General features: G+C 38.9%; 1 protein-coding gene across 1 annotated transcript in view; it reads right to left on the reverse strand.

Annotated features, from left to right (window-relative positions):
* Positions 1-18,971, reverse strand: part of LOC106877328 (dynein axonemal heavy chain 2) — a 99,094-nt gene that overhangs the window by 14,949 nt on the left and 65,174 nt on the right. The window contains exons 48-62 of the mRNA XM_089341566.1: positions 18,600-18,730; positions 16,820-16,969; positions 15,729-15,896; positions 14,491-14,651; positions 13,542-13,681; positions 12,138-12,270; positions 10,394-10,539; positions 9,219-9,429; positions 7,872-8,130; positions 7,088-7,374; positions 5,855-6,019; positions 3,948-4,073; positions 2,683-2,898; positions 774-924; positions 78-227 (exon numbers count right to left, since the gene is read on the reverse strand). Of these exons, the coding sequence (XP_089197692.1) occupies positions 78-227; positions 774-924; positions 2,683-2,898; positions 3,948-4,073; positions 5,855-6,019; positions 7,088-7,374; positions 7,872-8,130; positions 9,219-9,429; positions 10,394-10,539; positions 12,138-12,270; positions 13,542-13,681; positions 14,491-14,651; positions 15,729-15,896; positions 16,820-16,969; positions 18,600-18,730 (2,594 nt within the window). The remainder of the gene's footprint in view (positions 1-77; positions 228-773; positions 925-2,682; positions 2,899-3,947; positions 4,074-5,854; positions 6,020-7,087; positions 7,375-7,871; positions 8,131-9,218; positions 9,430-10,393; positions 10,540-12,137; positions 12,271-13,541; positions 13,682-14,490; positions 14,652-15,728; positions 15,897-16,819; positions 16,970-18,599; positions 18,731-18,971) is intronic.

Raw genomic sequence — 18,971 nt, forward strand, 5'->3', positions numbered from 1 at the left:
ATATACAAATGGCAACAATGTATGTGAGATAGAACGATGATAAGTGTGTGTGTGTGTGTATGCACATGCTTACTTACCCTGTTCTTTCACAGCAAAATTAACGATTGTTGTCTTGGTTGATATTTCAGGGGTGTAGTGTGGGTTGCTGAGTTTTGTGGTTATGTAAAACCGAAAATTGCGATTGTACTCAATTTCTTTATCACCAAGTTTTATCATAGGGACATTACCTAAAAGAACAGACAACAACAGAGGAAAATGAGTGGGTAGCTGGCATACTGGAGTTAATTAACATTGGATAAAGCAAGATAGGTGGTCAGCTGATTCTAGTATAATAGAGAAAGCTGCTTATTAATTAGTTGGAATTATGTAACTTTTACTAAAGGAAAGCAATTGTTAAAGTCTAAAATGTGTAGAAAATTAATATATTTTTATCAAAATGAGGTTTTTAAATTTCTTTTCATATTGAAGATTCAAGCCCATGCTTCAATCACAAAGCTCTTCTATATTCATTACAACATATTTGCTATCACTTTATTCAATTGAGTTAAAATATTTTTATTCATTGTGACATATGTCCCCTCTCTCTCTCTCTCTCTCTTCTGCTCAATTCAATTCTTTTCATTAAAAATATGCAATTACAAAAGGAGTAGTGCCTTGATTGCGAAAACTAATGAGAAAAAGCATTGCAGCCACGACCATCCAATTTTTTTTTTGTATATCCAGAACAACATTGTTTGGGTTTGGTTCAGGCTGCAGAGTACAAAGTCACTTACCAATTTTTACGACCGATTTAAAGAGGATAGGATCAAGAGACGGGTCCAGAGTTTCTTGGACATTTTGTAAGAGAACAGGTAAACCATACTGAATTGCCTTTTCCAAATTGCGCATAAAGTCACTTTGCTGGAGATCAATTATTTTTAATCCCTACAAGGCAAAAAAAAAAAAAAAAAGGATTTTTGATATTAAGGAGTTACAAAAACATTTTGAAAGAAAATATTTTTCTTTGCTTTAAATGTTGATCACACAGACATATTTTATATTCTTTTACTTGTTTCAGTCATTTGACTGTGGCCATGCTGGAGCACTGCCTTGAAGGGTTTTTGTCGAACAATTCAATCCCAGGACTTATTCTATCTGTCGCTTTGCTGAACTGCTAAGTTACAGGGACATAAACACAACAACACCGGTTGTCAAGTGATGATTGTTTTTTTTTTGGGGGGGGGAGAACACACACACACACACACAATTTTCAGTTTCTTATTTCTTTATTGCCCACAAGGGGCTAAACATAAAGGGGACAAACAAGGGCAGACAAAGGGATTAAGTCGATTACATCGACCCTAGTGCGTAACTGGTACTTAATTTATCAACCCCGAAAGGATGAAGACCTCAGCGGAATTTGAACTCAGAACGTAACAGCAGACGAAATACCGCTAAGCATTTCACCCGGCGTGCTAACGTTTTTGCCAGCTCGCCGCCTATTTCACATTTAGTTTCTGTCTACCAAATGCATTCACAAAGCTTTGTTGGCCCAAGGTGTCACACAGTGGGACAGAACCCAGAACCATGTGGTTGGGAAAAAAAAAGCTTCTTACCACATCAGAACAATAACAACGGCATGTGTTTTTATTTATTGCGTTGCTGTTTTATCTGCTGTGGAAAATCTGAAGGAATTATAAACCTTTTAATTGGTTTGAAGAGAGTAACATACCAATAATCAAATGTCCTCAAATACTCCTCGCACCCTGTATTAAGGGAAGTTACTCAGTTTCTGACGAGGAGTTATTCCCCTTGAAAGAATCAGAAATTTGTGAAATTTACACAAAATATTTCTCATTTTCATATATCACGAAGACAGGCATTTCTTCATCTCAAGAGGAGACAGACATGGCATGAACACCACGACGGTGACTCTAACGGGAGCTTAGGCAATAATACTACTCCATAATTTTGTAATGAGTGTTACATATATTTTTTGGTATTTTTTATATTATTTATTAAGCATATATATATATATATATATGTTTGAATGTGTGTGTGTATACATGTATACACACATACAAACATATATATATATATATATATATATATATATATATATATATATATATATATATATATATATAGGCATCGGAGTGGCTGTGTGGTAAGTAGCTTGCTTACAAACCACATGGTTCCGGGTTCAGTCCCACTGTGTGGCACCTTGGGCAAGTGTCTTCTACTATAGCCTCGGGCCGACCAAAGCCTTGTGAGTGGATTTGGTAGATGGAAACTGAAAGAAGCCCATCGTATATATGTATATATATATGTGTGTGTGTATATGTCTGTGCGTCTGTGTTTGTCCCCCCAACATCGCTTGACAACTGATGCTGGTGTGTTTACGTCCCCATCACTTAGCGGTTCGGCAAAAAGAGACCTATAGAATAAGTACTAGGCTTACAAAGAATAAGTCCTGGGGTCGATTTGCTCGACTAAAGGCGGTGCTCCAGCATGGCCACAGTCAAAAGACTGAAACAAGAAAAAGAGTAAATATACATACATACATACACAGGCATATACATATTAATACACACAAACACACACATTTATAATCACACAGACACATATAAACTGTTAGAATTATGTAGTAAATTCAAATTTTCCATAGCATGCAGTGGCAAATAATTAAAGAAACTACTTTACATTTTTCCCTTCCATTCGTTTGATCCATTTAATAGCTTGTCCTTGCGGGTCAATCATTAATGGCCAGCGGTTACCCTTGGTGACAATGATTCCATTCTCTGTAGAAAATGCATCGCTTGGGAGGCCTTGGATGTTCCATTGTCTAACAAGAGTTGGTCTGACTAAGAAAGTGCAGAAACTGAAACAGGGGTCACAAGGGATCCCTAAGCTTCTCAGCTGAAATAAACAAAACAACAAGATTTAATCTCAGATTAGGCAAATCAATACAAAGGGGTGCTGAAAAGTTCCTGGCTTTAAGGGTATCATGAAAAGCATGGTTGGAGACCCAACCTTCTGAGTTCTTTTACAGGGCTTAGAAAAACTGAAGGACCACTGCAATAAGTGTGTGAACCCGAGAGAGGAATATGTTGTATAAAATCATAATTAACTGATCCTCCTGTATTTTCTTTTACCCAAAGCCAGGAACTTTTCAACACCTACTCATATATATATATATATATATATATATATATATATACATATATGTATGTATGTATTTATATATAATGAAGGGTTGCTGAAAAGTTCCCAGCTTGAAGGGTATCACGAAAGGCCTGGCTGGAGGCCCAACCTTCTAAGTTCTTTTACAGGGCTTAGAAAAACTGAAGGACTGCTGCAATAAGTGTGTGAATCTGAGAAGGGAATCTGTTGAATAAAATCATAAATAACTGATTCTCCTCTATTTTCTTTTACCCAAAGCCAGGAACTTTTCAACGCACAATATTCAGTTTCTATTTTTCTATAATTTATCAAAAATTTGCTTCCAAAACCATATGGTTTCAGGTTCAGTCCCACTGCATAGCACCTTGGGCAAGTGTCTTCTATTGTGGCCCTGGGTTGTCCAGCACCTTGTGAGTGGATTTGGTAGACAGAAACTGAAAGAAGCTTTTGTGTGTGTGTGTGTGTGTGTGTGTGTGTGCGTTTGTTTCTGTCTTCTTGCCTTGGACATCATGTGATAGTTGTAAACAAGTGTCACCGACATGCAAGCGGCGCCCCTCATTCCCAATCTTCCCTGGAAACACGTCTGGCGATGGGGAAATATCACCTTACTCGGAAACAGGTGAGGATTGGGACAGGCAGGTATAGAAGAATCCCCTGAGCAAAATCCGTCTGACCCAAGTGAGCATGGAAAACTGGGATATTAAACAATGATGATGAGGAGGAGGATGATGATGATGATGAGTTTAATTACATTCGTTATGCAAAGAAAAGACAGTAAATCTTACCGCTTTCAGCCATATTTTATAAACTAGTTCATCACGGTAGTTGGAGAGGAAGGGCCCCATATAGGAGAGGAAAGCAGCACCGATGAGGCAGTCACCAATGAGGAAACCCATAGATTCTTCCAGAGTCTGCAGAAATGGATAGAGAACATTTCAATGGTTAATTATATGGGTGAGACAGATGTGGATAAGATATATGGAAGAGATGAATGTCAAGGATAATCGTGTTTAGATACACATACATGGCTGGGCACTCCACTGGTTAGGATGACGAATCAGTGGAACACTGTTTGCGACAAAAACATGCAAGTGGCTGAGCAAATACAACAAGACTGGCCCATACAGCTTCCCACCTGAACGACGATGATGGCGGCGATGACGACGATGACGACAATTTCAAATTTTTACCACAAGGGCAGCTTGGAGGTGGGGATTAAGCTGATTACATCGACCCCCCAGTGTTTCACTGGTACTTAATTCATCAACCCCAAAAGGATGAAAGGTAAAGTTGACCTTGGCAGAATTTAAACTCAGAATGAACCGACGGCTGAAATACTGCTAAGCATTTCGTCCGGCATGCTAACGATTCTGCCAGCTCGCCGCCTTAATAATAATAATAATAATAATAATAATAATAATAATAATAATAATAATAATAATAATAATAATAATACACACAGATAGAGAAATTAAGGCAAATAGACCAGATATAGTTGTCAAAGATCATGAAGAAAAAAAATGCTTTCTAATTGATGTATCAATACCAGCAGATGACAACGTTTCTCTAAAAGAAATGGAAAAACTTTCAAAATACAAAGACCTGGAAATAGAGATAACTCGAATGTGGAATCTAAAAACAGAAACAATTCCTATCATAGTAGGTGCCTTAGGTATAATAAAAAAATATTCAGACAAATACATAACAAAAACACCAGGACTTACAAATATATATAACATACAGAAAATTGCACTACTGGGTACTGCACACATCCTACGCAAAACACTTTCAATACAGTAAACATAAGAGCACCACAGCAAACCACAGCACATACCCAAGGCGCACAGAGCTGCGCTCGGTAGTGAAGTGAAAGCACGTTATAAAAATAAAACTACTGAATAATGATAATAATAATAATAAATTGATGTATCAATACCAGCAGATGACAACGTTTCCCTAAAAGAAATGGAAAAACTTTCAAAATACAAAGACCTGGAAATAGAGGTAACTCGAATGTGGAATCTAAAAACAGAAACAGCTCAGTTCGTGTTCACTTCGCCATAAGAACGAATCAGTGAGAGATTTTTTCTTCTTTTTTTTTTCTTTTTCTTTTTTTCTTTTCTTTTTTTTTTTTTTGTATTTTCCGTATTTAGCCGATTAGTGACGGACATTGACGTATTTTTTCCTGATACGTAAAAACTAGACTGACCTTCACGTTGCGCTTTCACTCTTCTCTTTCTCTCTCTCTCCCTCCCTTTTTCTCTCTTCCCCATCTCTCTCCCTCTCTCTCCTCCTCTCTCTCCACTTTCTCTTTCTCTCCCTCACACACACACATGCACACACACACATTAATAATAATAATGATGATGATGATAATAATAATAATAATAATAATAATAATAATAAACAGAAGCAATTCGTATCATAGTAGGTGCCTTAGGTATAATAAAAAAATATTCAGACAAATACATAACAAAAACACCAGGACTTACAAATATATATAACATACAGAAAATTGCACTACTGGGCACTGCACACATCCTATGCAAAACACTTTCAATACAGTAACCATAAGAGCATCACAGCAAACCACAGCACATACCCAAGGCACACAGAGCTGCGTTCGGTAGTGAAGTGAAAGCACGTTATAAAAATAAAACTACTGAACAATAATAATAATAATAATACTCACTGTTACTGTTTCTTCCCACCTAACTTTCTCTCCGGCCAAACCAGACACCAGTTTATGGGCCCTGTCCAACATCATTTCAGTACGTTCTGCCTTTAGTCTCAGCTCCTCTTTCTGAGCAATTCTTTCGTCATATTGGTTACGCAGTGCCAACATGTTGGCTTCCACCTGGAAAATAATAAACATTCGCAGGGTCACAAGACGTTTGCAGTGTGCGTGATTAGATGTACAAATGTTTAATTAAACCAATGATCCTCAACTAGGGTCCATATAACCCTTGGGTTTCCATATAAGATTTTGTTGTTAAAATCTATGCGTAATAAATTACTTCTGCTTCTACAATACACAAAATGGTTTGATTTTTTTTATGCAATCCCTAATAATATTTAACCCTTTAGCAATCACATTATTCCTACAAATGTATTGTTTATTTATTCCCATTGTTTTGAATGAGCCGGATATTATCTTATGGCTTGGAGATTTCGATGATGTGCTCATTTATCTTTAGAATGACATTGTAGGGTAGGTGTGAGAGGTTGAATCTGGCCAATTTGAGTATAAAACAGGTAGAATATTTTAGCTGGATATAGCCTGCTTAAATGCTACAGGGTTGCTCTTTTGCTCGTTTCAGTCATTTGACTGCGGCCATGCTGGAGCACCGCCTTTTAGTCGAGCAAATTGACCCCAGGACTTATTCTTTGGAAGCCTAGTACTTATTCTATCGGTCTCTTTTGCCGAACCACTAAGTTACGGGGACGTAAACACACCACCATCGGTTGTCAAGCGATGTTGGGGGAACAAACACAGACACACAAACATATACACACACATACATATATATACATATATACGACGGGCTTCTTTCAGTTTCCATCTACCAAATCCACTCACAAGGCTTTGGTCAGCCCAAGGCTATAGTAGAAGACACTTGCCCTAGGTGCCACGCAGTGGGACTGAACCCGGAACCATGTGGTTGGTAAGCAAGTTACTTACCATACAGCCACTCCTGCGGTTAAGTATAAAAATACTGTAAGATTCTTTTTATACACATCGAATGGCTATGGAGGTCCAGTTGAGTAAAATAGGAATCAGTTGAGGGGTCAATAGAGACCGAAAATGGTTGAGAAACACTGAACTAAACCTTTCAAGGCAGTGCCCCAGCATGGCCACAGCTCAAGGACTGAAGCCAATGAAAAGATAGAAGATAAAAGTAAAGAAATAAAGGGGATCACCAACCTCGGCCAACTTGGCTTTGGCGTCTGCGAGGGCATCTTGTTTCTCTTTGAGTTGGGACAAAGCTGTGTTTAGTTTTAATTTCTTTGGTTCCACGACTCGATAGATCCTACCATACATCTCCATTGCCCTCACCCACATGCACAAGGATTTTGCGGCACCGGACACACGACCAATAATATCAGGAGTGAAGTCTGCTTGGGAAACGTATTTACCAATTTTATTCAACACACGATCGCTGATGTTATCTTTGTCGAAGTTTACCAAAGACTTGATGAAGTTGGGGTCCCCTGAACGCAAAAGAAGAGAAAACAAAGGTACTTCATGCATTTACCAAAATGAGTGAGAAAAACGTTAAAGATAATTAGACGATTAGATATACAGACAGATAAAATGGAGGGATAATTAAATAGGTAAACAGAAACATAAATAGACAGAGACAAATACACTGAAACACACACATATATATGTATGGGTATATACATACATATAAATGTGTGTGTATGATCATCATCATGATTTAACGTCTGCTTTCCATGCTAGCATGGGTTGGACGATTTGACTGAGGACTGGTGAAGCCAGATGGCAACACCAGGCTCCAATCTGATTTGGCAGAGTTTCTACAGCTGGATGCCCTTCCTAACGCCAACCACTCTGAGAGTGTAGTGGGTGCTTTTACGTGTCACCCGCACGAAGGCCAGTTGAATAAACATTGTTGAATAAACTACGCATTCAGTTTTATGTACATCTATAAAAACAGAAACCAAACCAAATCACTGACACTAACCGAGTTGCCGTTTTGCTTCTGCCCAGTTTGGTTCGCTTCCCTTCAATATCATCACAGCCTCCATTACTTTCTCCACAAGAGCTGGGGGCCGACCATACGATTTAATCTCACCAATATCCTTCTTGTTTAGGGCTTCCAGAGCTAACATAGCCTCTTCAAGGGCAGGCATAGCTTCGCTAAGATCCTGCTGGGCAAGGTCGGCCATGTGCTTGCATTTAATTTCTTCTTCAGATATTCTCTCACTTTTCTGGGCAACAAACTGTAATAACAGAGAGAGAGAGGATTAGTAAAGATTAACAAACAACAAACACAGGATGGATTAACCCTTCGTCTGTCCAAAGCATTTTCATAAGGTTTGTCTTAAATGCCAACGTCTGTTTTCAGAGTTTTAATTTAGCCCTTGTCTCAGACATTCTGAGTAAGACAAAGCTTTCATCATCATCATCGTTTGACATGGAGCTGGCTGGCAGAGAGCTGTCCAGGCTCCAACTGTCTGTTGTGGCATGGTTTCTATAGCTGGATGCCCTTCTTAATACCAACCCCTTAAGAGTGTGCTGGGTGCCTTTTACATGTCACTGGCATGGGTGCATTTATGCAGCACCAGCAGGAGAGCTTTTTAAATGGTACCATCACCTGCATGTGATTTTACTTACCTTTTCTTTCATGAGTCCCAAATTACTCTAATGGTTGAAAAACAAAATTGGGAATTATTTACTTTATTTACAATTGACGGATATTTGTCCTCATCTTGTTTGTTATTAGCACAACGTTTTGGCTGATATACCCCCTCCAGCCTTCAGAGCTGATCATGTATGGAAAAAGGGAGACCACCTCCCCCTGTGGGATGAAGTTAAAATAATAGACAGAGAATACCACTGGAAAATATGAAAACTAAAAGAAGCAGCACATACACTAGGACACAAAAACCTCCTAAGCAGACCGAGTACAGATATGAGTAGCATATGGGAACCGGTATTAAGGAAGGATAGGAAAATATAAGATTTATAAGCCCTAAAAATTCACTCCATAATTGCCAACGGGCATATGGCGTAGTGGTTAAGAGCGCGGGCTACTAACTTCAAGATTCTGAGTTCGATTCCAGGCAGTGACCTGAACAACAACAACATCATTGAAAAATACTTTAGGAATGAGAACCCAGGATCGAAATTTCCCCAAAACACCTGATGAAGGCTGGAAGGTATATCAGCAGAAACGTTGTGTTAACAACAAACAAGATGAGGACAAATATCTGTCAATTGTAAATAATGTAAATAATTCCTCATCTCTTAAATATAGAACTAAAATTGGGAATGTGTATCATACACTGAACAATTTCAAAAAGTTTACCTTCTGCTGGTCGTCCGCTTCTTTCTTTTGTTGGAACAGCACCGACAAATACTCGTCGCATTGCTGCTGTACCTGGGCCACTTTTATTTTGTCTTCATCCAATTCCACAGACATTTTCTGCACCTTCTCCCGTGTCTCATCAATTTTACTGAGACCATTTTTAAGTTTGTTGGCAGCATCACCAAGTTCTTTCTTTTTTTCAAGCAACAATCTACAAGAATTAACAACGAAAACTAACTTTTAAAAAAAAGTGTGTGAGAGGCTGTCTGTGGATATTTTTGTGTGAACATGTGTATGTGTTCATGTGTGTGCACACGTCTGTGTGTGTGTGTGAGAGAGAGAGAGAGAGAGAGAGAGAGAGAGAGAGAGAGAAAGACTATGTCAGTGGACGTTTTTGTGTGAACTTCTGTGTTCGTGTGTGTGTGTGTGTGTGTGTGCATGCGTGCATGTGAGTGAATGAGAGAGAGACTATGTCTATGAATGTTCTTGTGTGAGCGTGTCTGTATGTATCCATGCGTAAGTGTGTTATTTCTTTACAACCCACAAGGGGCTACACACAGAGGGGACAAACAAGGACAGACAAACAGATTAAGTCGATTATACCGACCCCAGTGCGTAACTGGTACTTATTTAATCGACCCCGAAAGGATGAAAGGCAGAGTCGACCTCGGCGGAATTTGAACTCAGAACGTAGTGGTAGACGAAATACTGCTAAGCATTTCGCCCGGCGTGCTAACGTTTCTACCAGCTTGCCGCCACGTCTGTATGTGTGTGCGTGTGTCTGCAAGAGTGTATATACTTGTGTATGTTTACATGTGAGTCTATGTGCCAGTGTGTGTGTGTATGTCTCTATGTGTGCGTGTTGGACAAAATGCTTATTGGTAGTTCGTCCGTCCTTATGTTCTGAGTTCAAATTCTGCTGAGGTTGACTTTGCCTTTCATCCTTTCAGGTTTGATTAAATAAATGCCAGTTATGCACTGGGGTCAATGTAATTGACTTAATCTCTTACTCCAAATTTGAGGCCTTGTGTTTCCAGTAGAAAGAATTATTATTATTATTATTATTATTATACTCAGTTTGACTCTATACTCATCCCAAGTAAATGTTGGTCTTGTACCAAGAGTTTTACAGAGAACAGTAACGAAACAGTTAAATGTTTTTGAAGAATACGTACAGTTTATAACCTGAAACAAGCTCCAAGTAATTAGTTGGTGTCACATAGTTGTGTCTCTTTAGTTCAGCTGTCATTCGAGCCGAATAGTCAAAGACTGATTTATGTATCTGAGAGAACATCTTGGCAATGTTGTGTTTCAGTTTTTCCTGTAGAAAGAGAAGATTGTTGGATCCTTTAACATTTTTGTTACCAAATTTCTGTTGGAATACATTACCTTTGCTTCAATTAATTTTGAAAATAACAAAGAATTTAGTGAAAGTGAAATAACTTTGTCATTTTTCACCCTTTCGTTACCATATTTCTGTTAAAATATACTGCCTTTATCTAAATTAATTGTGAAAATAATGAAGAAATTATATAACATTTTTGTCATTATTAATTTGGGTTGCTTCAAATCTTTGTGTCACAGAGTCAAGGGTGGTCTCAGGTGGGGTGGTATAGAAATAGTTAAATCACTTTCTAAAAGAAGGTCACCCAGCTGATTCACAATGAATCACTTCTATAACAGAAGGCCATCTCTATCCAACTACAATCCATGTTACTCACAGATGTATCACCCCTCACTTCCTCTATCACTACTGCTATTACAATAACCACTGTCCTTCTGAATTGGTGCACAAAATCCATACTCAAAGGCCCTCACACAAAACCAGTCAAAGACAAACTGTGACCCATGGAACTTCCTGAATGGCCCACCAAACAAAAAAAAAATTACTTTGAATTATTTTTTTGGTAGCCTGGTTCATTTGATGACGAGTCATATCGCATGTGGTCCGCTTCTTGAAAAGGGTTGCCTATGTCCTTCCTTCCTTCCCAGAATATCAACCATCTGCAGGGAAGTATATCAGTAGCATATGGAAAGCATCCAACAGTGGTGGTGGAATTGCTAACTCAGATTTCTGCTTCCTTGAGCAAATATACTACTTCCATTGCAAATAATGAATTTTTATCCAACTCACCAGCTATTTGCACCATCGATGATTTGTTAATCATCATTTTTCTAGGCTAAATAGATGTGTAAAAATCATATATTATGCTCTTTATTGTATTTTGTTCTGTGCATGATTCCCTGATCTGTGAAAAAAAACTGTCTTGCATGAAACTGGCCCATGGTGCAAAAAAGGTTGGTGACCACTGATCTAATATAAGTTCTCTTTTGTTAAGATACCAAAGTATGATTTGAGGAAAAATGTGGCTGCTTGTTCTAACAGGTTGAGCAGAAATGCTTCCTTGACACCTCATATTTCAATCAGATTCATTTAATCCTTTAAGCCATCAGATTATTCTGTCAAATGTAATGCTTCTTTATTCACATAGCTTTAAGTTAATCCTGCATTATCTTATAGCTTTGAGATTTCAATGATGTGATTGTTTATTCTTAGAATGACATTGTAGGGTAAGTGCAAGGAGTGAGATCTGGTCAGTTTAAACATAAAACAAGTAGAATATTTGAGCCAGACATGGCTGGTTTAACCCTTTAGCATTCATATTACCCTGTCAAATGTAATTCTTATTTATCCACATTAATTTAAATTAATCACACATTATCTTATAACTTTGAGGTTTTTAATAATGTGATTATTTATTTTTAGAATGACATTGTAGAGTGAGAGGCCTGATCAGATCAATTTGACCATAAAACAAAATATCTGGGCCTGATATGCCAGTTTGAATACTATAAGGTATTTGACTACTAAATGCCACCAATCAACTCAGTCTCTGAGTAAATAAATGGAGCACTAACCTCTTCTTCGTTTGAAGTTTTCATATCAACGAGGTATTTGTCAGCAACTTCTAAAAGGGCATCTTGTGGCCAGTGGCTAAACCAATCAATCGTTGTACAATTGACAAAAGCTGGGTACATTCGAATGCGATTCCTGCAAATAAAAGAGATGAAACATATTTAAGGCGGCGAGCTGGCAGAAACGTTAGCACGGCGGGCGAAATGCTTAGCAGTATTTCGTCTGCCGCTATGTTCCGAGTTCAAATTCCGCCGAGGTCAACTCTTGTTTGTCCCCTCTGTGTGTAGCCCCTTGTGGGTAGTAAAGAAATAAAACATATTTGTTCACTTAAATCAGTGTGGGTAGGCTGTTGAAACTTCAACATCAAACTATTTTCCCAGGGTCACTGGACTGTCGGACTATTCCATCTTCTCTGTCATGCTTCTTTCTTTTAGAGCATTTGTACCTTCCAAGAACCATCCCTGCCCCCTTGGAGATTCCAGTTTATTCTTAGTTAACTTTTCAGAGTTACATCCAGTTCTATATTTTTAATAGATTCTTTGAGATGTGGAGCTAGAAGATGGGAAGAACTGCTTGGCGGCATTGAAAATTTCTAAGTATTAATGGTTTGGCAGTGACTATTCAAGGATGAGTATCACTGAAGAGTATTCAATAAAAGTATTACAGTTGGTCAGTAATGAGTATTCAACGATGTGTATTATAGAGGCACAACAGTGATTACTAAATGAGTATTGCACTGGCTCAGCAATGAGTATTGAATAATAAGTATTGTAGTGGTTCAGCAATCAACAATCAGCATCACAGTGGCTCAGCAATGAGCATTCAATGATGAATATTACAGTGACTCAGCAATGAATACTAAATGAGTATTGGGCTGGCTCAGCAATGACTGTTAAGTAATGGGCATTGGAGGGGTTCAGCAATGAGTAATCAATGTTTAGTATTACAATGGATCAGCAATGAGCATTCAATGATGAGTAATGAAGTGGCTCAGCATTGAGTAATCAACAAACAGTATTGCACAGGCTCAGCAGTTAGTATTAAATAATGAGTATTAAAGAGGGTCAGCAATGAGTAATCAATGCCAAAATAGACAAGGAAGCCTGGTGCAATCTTCTGGCTTTCCAGCCCCTGTCAAACCTTCCAACCCATGCCAGCATGTAGAACAGATGTTAAATGATGATGATGAAGATGACGAATTGTATTAAAAAAATCGTTAAAATATTTAGTGCATTGCAGAAGTACAACCAATTTATTGCAGATAAGTTTTAAGAACAAAATCTTATACAGACCCTCAAGGGTTATACGGACTTTGGTTGAGAATCACTCATGTATACAAAATATTGAACTTCCAAGTGAACATAAAAATGAAAAAGAATGAAAGTGTTCCCTTGAAGAATCCTTACCGGAATGGTTCTCCTACAGGACTCATACACATCACCACATGGAGGTTGGTACGTACTCGGTCAATGAGGAAAGCAAAAATACTTTGAGGAGTGTCTTCCAAACCTTCTTTTTTGGCCAAATCTGACAGGGCATTCTTCACCTACACAAGCAAATAAAATCAATACAAAGTATCAAAAAAAAAAAAAATGGACAAATATTAGACATTGACCATCCACAATATGTTGTGTGTTGGCACTCCGTCGCTTACGACGTCGAGGGTTCCAGTTGATCTGACCAACGGAACAGCCTGCTCATGAAATTAACGTGCAAGTGGCTGAGCACTCCACAGACATGTGTACCCTTAACGTAGTTCTTGGGGATATTCAGCATGACACAGTGTGACGAGGCTGACCCTTTGAATTACAGGCACAACAGAAAGTAAGAGTGAGAGAAAGTTGTGGTGAAAGAGTACAGCAGGGTTCGCCACCATCCCCTGCCAGAGCCTCGTGGAGTTTTAGGTGTTTTCGCTCAATAAACACTCACAACGCCCGGTCTGGGAATCGAAACTGCGATCCTATGACCGCGAGTCCGCTGCCCTAACCACTGGGCCATTGCGCCTCCACCCATCCACGATATAAATTCTTAAATAGCCACTAAATAGAGTGATGGCTGTAATTTCTATAAAAGATCTGTAGAGATAACTTTCTTTATTAGTCACACAGGGCTGAACACAGATGGGACAAATACAATGTAGAGTTTTTCTTTTCGGTGGGGGCGAAGAAAAGAAAAAAAAAAAAAAGTAGGGACAACGATCAAAAGGAATCGAAAACGTTTGGGGTATGTACAAGAAAGATAAATATATACAAAAAGTTCCCAAGAAATGGGGAGGTTTATCCGTGGAAAAGAGATAACCTCAACAAGCAATCAATCTATGGTTACAAGAAGTCTCATCAGAAAGCAGTGCCTTACCTCTTCAAATTCTTCCGGCTTGTACAAGTTTGGCACTTCGCCGCTGCTCAACACATTATTGATGTCTTCCAAGAAACTCTCTTCTGCCACTTGGGTGTCGTTAAATAAGAAAACGGTTGGTTTCCCCTCCACCCCGACTATTGCATATAACCTTTTGAGATCTGCAACGAGAGAAAAGCTACCGTTTTATTATTGGAATCAGGGGTAATCTTCTTAGTTATCGTTATAGAGATTAGTGGGGTTCCCACGACAACGAGCCACTTATTAGAATAAAGGAAGCTGTGGATCATCTTATTGAAATTTTCAAGTAAGCCACTATATCACCACCACCACCACCACCACCACCATTACTACTGCTATCACAACCACCACCTCTACCACCATTACTGCCACACCACTACTACTACTACCACCACCACTACTATTACTACTACTACCACCACTACTACTATTACTACTACTACCACCACCATTAACTCCACCGCCGCCACCGCCACCGCCACCACCACCACCACCACCAATACTACTGCTATCACAACCACCACCTCTACCACCATTACTGCCACACCACTACTACTACTACCACCACCACTACTATTACTACTACTACCACCACTACTACTATTACTACTACTACCACCACCACCACCATTAACTCCACCGCCGCCACCGCCACCATAACCACCACCACCACCACCACCACCACCACCACCACCACCACCACAACCGTTATTGCTTTTGCTACTAATGCATTGCCTTTAATCGCTACAGAGGTGGAGACGATGGTAAGGTCTCTGAAAATTTCCAACCTTCTGAGTTCTTTGGCAGGGCTTGGAAAAACTGAAGGACCGCTGCAATAAGTGTGTGAATGTGAGAGGGGAATATGTTGAATAAAACCATAATTAACAGATCCTCCTGTATTTTCTTTTACCCAAAGCCAGGAACTTTTCAGCACCGCCTTGTATGTGAAAGAATTTGCACTGTATATTCCGGTATACATGTTGAACTTTTCAGGTCAAAATTTACAGTGAAAAGAAGGTAGGTTAACTTATACACAAAGATGACTTTGGAAGACCCCAAATTCCATGTGGAATGCAGCAGGATTTGGAAAGATAGAGATGATGTTTCAATGCTTATACTAAAGACTTAATTGACTTAAATGCTGGAAAATATGGTGGATTTTGTAGCAAGAAAACTTCCAGTAACTTCAAATGGTGCGCTTGCTATTTTGTACTTACCTTCTCTGAATTCTGATTTCCGATAATGTTTCGTGACCTCAATTGCAAAAAGAGTGTATTCACAAATACTGCTGGCCAATCGAGTGAGGCTCTGCCGTCCACTTCCTCCAATGCCAACCAGAAGCATATTTCCACGAGGCTGTCGAATCACTCTCACAATCTTCGACACTGTTTCAAATGGAATTTAGGAAACAAGAGTCAACATGGAACAAAACTGACAAAATGGAAAAAATTTACAGATCTGTAACGGCAGAAATATTCTGGTATGTTGGTTGACAGGTGGATGGAAGAACAACAATCTGTGTGAAGTTCCAAAGACAAAATATTTACCATTAACACAGAATATATTTACACAAGAATATTCACCAGACAATACTATGGAGAGAGAGAGAGGGGGGGAGAGGAAAGAGAACAAGAGGAGAGAGAATAAGATAGATAGATAGATAGATAGATAGAAAGAGAGAGAGAGAGAGGAGAGAGAGAGAATGAGATAAATAGATAGGCAGAGAGAGAGAGAGTGAGAACGAGAGAGAGAACGAGAAAGAGAGAGAGAGAGAACTAGATAGATAGATATATATATATAGAGAGAAAACAAGAGAGAGGAGAGAAAATGAGAAAGAGAACTAGATAGACAGACAGGTAGGACAGACAGGTAGATAGATAGATAGATAGATAGACAGACAGGTAGGTAGATAGATAGATAGACAGACAGATAGATAGATAGACAGATAGACAGACAGATAGATAGATAGACAGACAGGTATATAGATAGATAGACAGACAGGTAGGTAGATAGATAGATAGATAGATAGATAGATAGATAGATAGATAGATAGATAGATAGATAGACAGACAGACAGGTAGGTAGGTAGATAGATAGATAGACAGACAGGTAGGTAGATAGATAGATAGACAGACAGGTAGGTAGATAGATAGATAGATAGATAGATAGATAGATAGACAGAGAGAGAGAGAGAGAGAGAGAAGTAATAATAAAATGACATTTATTGCTAACGAAGAAACAGAAACATTTAATTTGTCATGACCAGCATGGAAGAACTGGTACTTGGAATGGTAAAATAATCACTGACCATGCTCAATAGCATCTCGGAATAATACCAGGTCCATAGGTACGACGCCGGGAGTGTGGTTATATTCAAACAACAATTCTTGGACTTGTTTCTTTAAAGATGACATGTCTTGGATGTCTTCGTAAACCAGGTCAGCATTTAGGTAGTCACCTGAAGAACAGCCAATGAGGGCAGATAATTAATATGAAGAATTAATTACTTAATACAATAGATAGCAGTTAATGAACACAAGGGAGATCAATTAACACGAGGGAGAGATTAGTTAATTTATGTGAGGGACATCAGCTAAAATGTGTGTGTGCATATAAACATACACACCTATACTCTTTTACTTGTTTCAGTCATTTGACTGCGGCCATGCTGGAGCACCGCTTTTAGTCGAGCAAATCGACCCCAGGACTTATTCTTTGTAAGCCTAGTACTTATTCTATCGGTCTCTTTTTGCCGAACCGCTAAGTTATGGGGATGTAGACACATCACCATCGGTTGTCAAGCGATGTTGGGAGGACAAACACACACATACACATGTATATAGCTGGATGCCCTTCCCAAGGCCAACCACTTAAAAGCATGTGTTGGGCATTTTTTTTTTTTGTGCCACCAACATTATTGAGGTTGCTTGTTCATGTTATCTCAACGGATTTTGTATAGAAATTATAGCTAGCACTTATAGCCAGTGCTGGTTATAATTTCTATAGAAAGCCTGTAGAGATAACCTTAGCATGTAGTTTAATAGCACTACTAACACAGTAGTACATGGCATTGACATAAAAACATTTAATACACTTTGTAGTATATTATGGTTGCAAAATGAAAAACAATGTCCCTACAAGTCCTTAATATTGAGTGTGCCATGCAGCTCACAAGAGTATGAACCCTGGGGATAAAGAGGTAGGGGTAAGCTTTATGCTAGGGAATAAGGTGGGTTGGAGGACAGAGCAGATTCTTGTAGAGTAGTGGTTCTCAACCGTGGTCTTTGTGGCCCCTGAGGGTCCTAATAAAAATTTTCGGGGTCGGGGTCTATGTAACAAAATAATAATTTGGTGATCCACAATAGTATTTTAAGGGTCCCTGAAAAAAATTTTCTTTTCATATGTATTTATTGCAAGAAACAGCAAGGTTTTTTTTCTTTCTGTAACATTTTACCCTAGGTCTGGAAGGGTCTTTGCACCAGCCACAGATTTGGTCTGTGGCACTCAGCAAGCTGTCTTACAGGAATTCCCAGTTGCCTTTTATGTCACAAGTCTTTAGCTCCTCCTCCCTCTCCTCAAATTTCTCGGTGAGGATATCCCTAAATATCTGACCATGTGAAGGGTTCTTATGCTTCCAAATCCTTCTTTTCCAGACTGTTCCCATCCAAATCTTTCTTTTCTAGACTGTTCTCATCCAAATCCTTCTTTTCCAGACTGATCTCATCTTTGTGGTTGGAGATTTTAATGGGCATGTCAGATGGCAACCTGGTATCTTCCATGGTGTACATGGGAGCCATGGAACTGGTTCCCGAAATGAAGAGAGAGCTAGGCTCCTGGAGTTCTGCAATGCAAATAACCTAAAATAACCTAAACAAGCTAGTGTGAAAAACAATCGAATGGCTGGGGGGGGGGGGTTCCACCAGAATAAAATAGTAATTGAAGGGGTCCGTAGATAAAAAAAATGGTTAAGAACCCCTGTTGTAGAGGATCTGCATGGTTACTCACATTTAGTAAAAGTGGGACAGGACACAAAAATGATTAACTTATATACAAATAGAGGTGAACTTGTAATGATTGAATCAGCTTACCGAAGATTGGGGGCTGTTTATTGGGGCAGATATTGTGAAAGGTTTGGTCAAACAGATTTCCAAGTTTTTCAGTAATGATAGCAATAAATGATTCATAGTCTTTGACGTTGATCAATCTGTCTGAGAAAACACTATGGAAAGAAGCAGGATTAAAGATTTAAAGTTAGTCAAGGAGAGAGAGAGAGAGAGTAAAAAAAGAATATATTTATATATCAGGGTCTGCGACAGAGTGCTTAAATTCAGGCTAGTCTTATTTCTTTATTGCCCACAAGGGGCTAAACATAGAGGGGACAAACAAAGACAGACGAAGGGATTAAGTCGATTACATCGATCCCCAGTGCATAACTGGTACTTAATTTATCGACCCCGAAA

The sequence above is a fragment of the Octopus bimaculoides genome, chromosome 24 (genome assembly GCF_046866305.1).
Source record: "Octopus bimaculoides isolate indiv1 chromosome 24, ASM4686630v1, whole genome shotgun sequence".
Taxonomy (NCBI): Eukaryota; Metazoa; Mollusca; class Cephalopoda; order Octopoda; family Octopodidae; genus Octopus; species Octopus bimaculoides.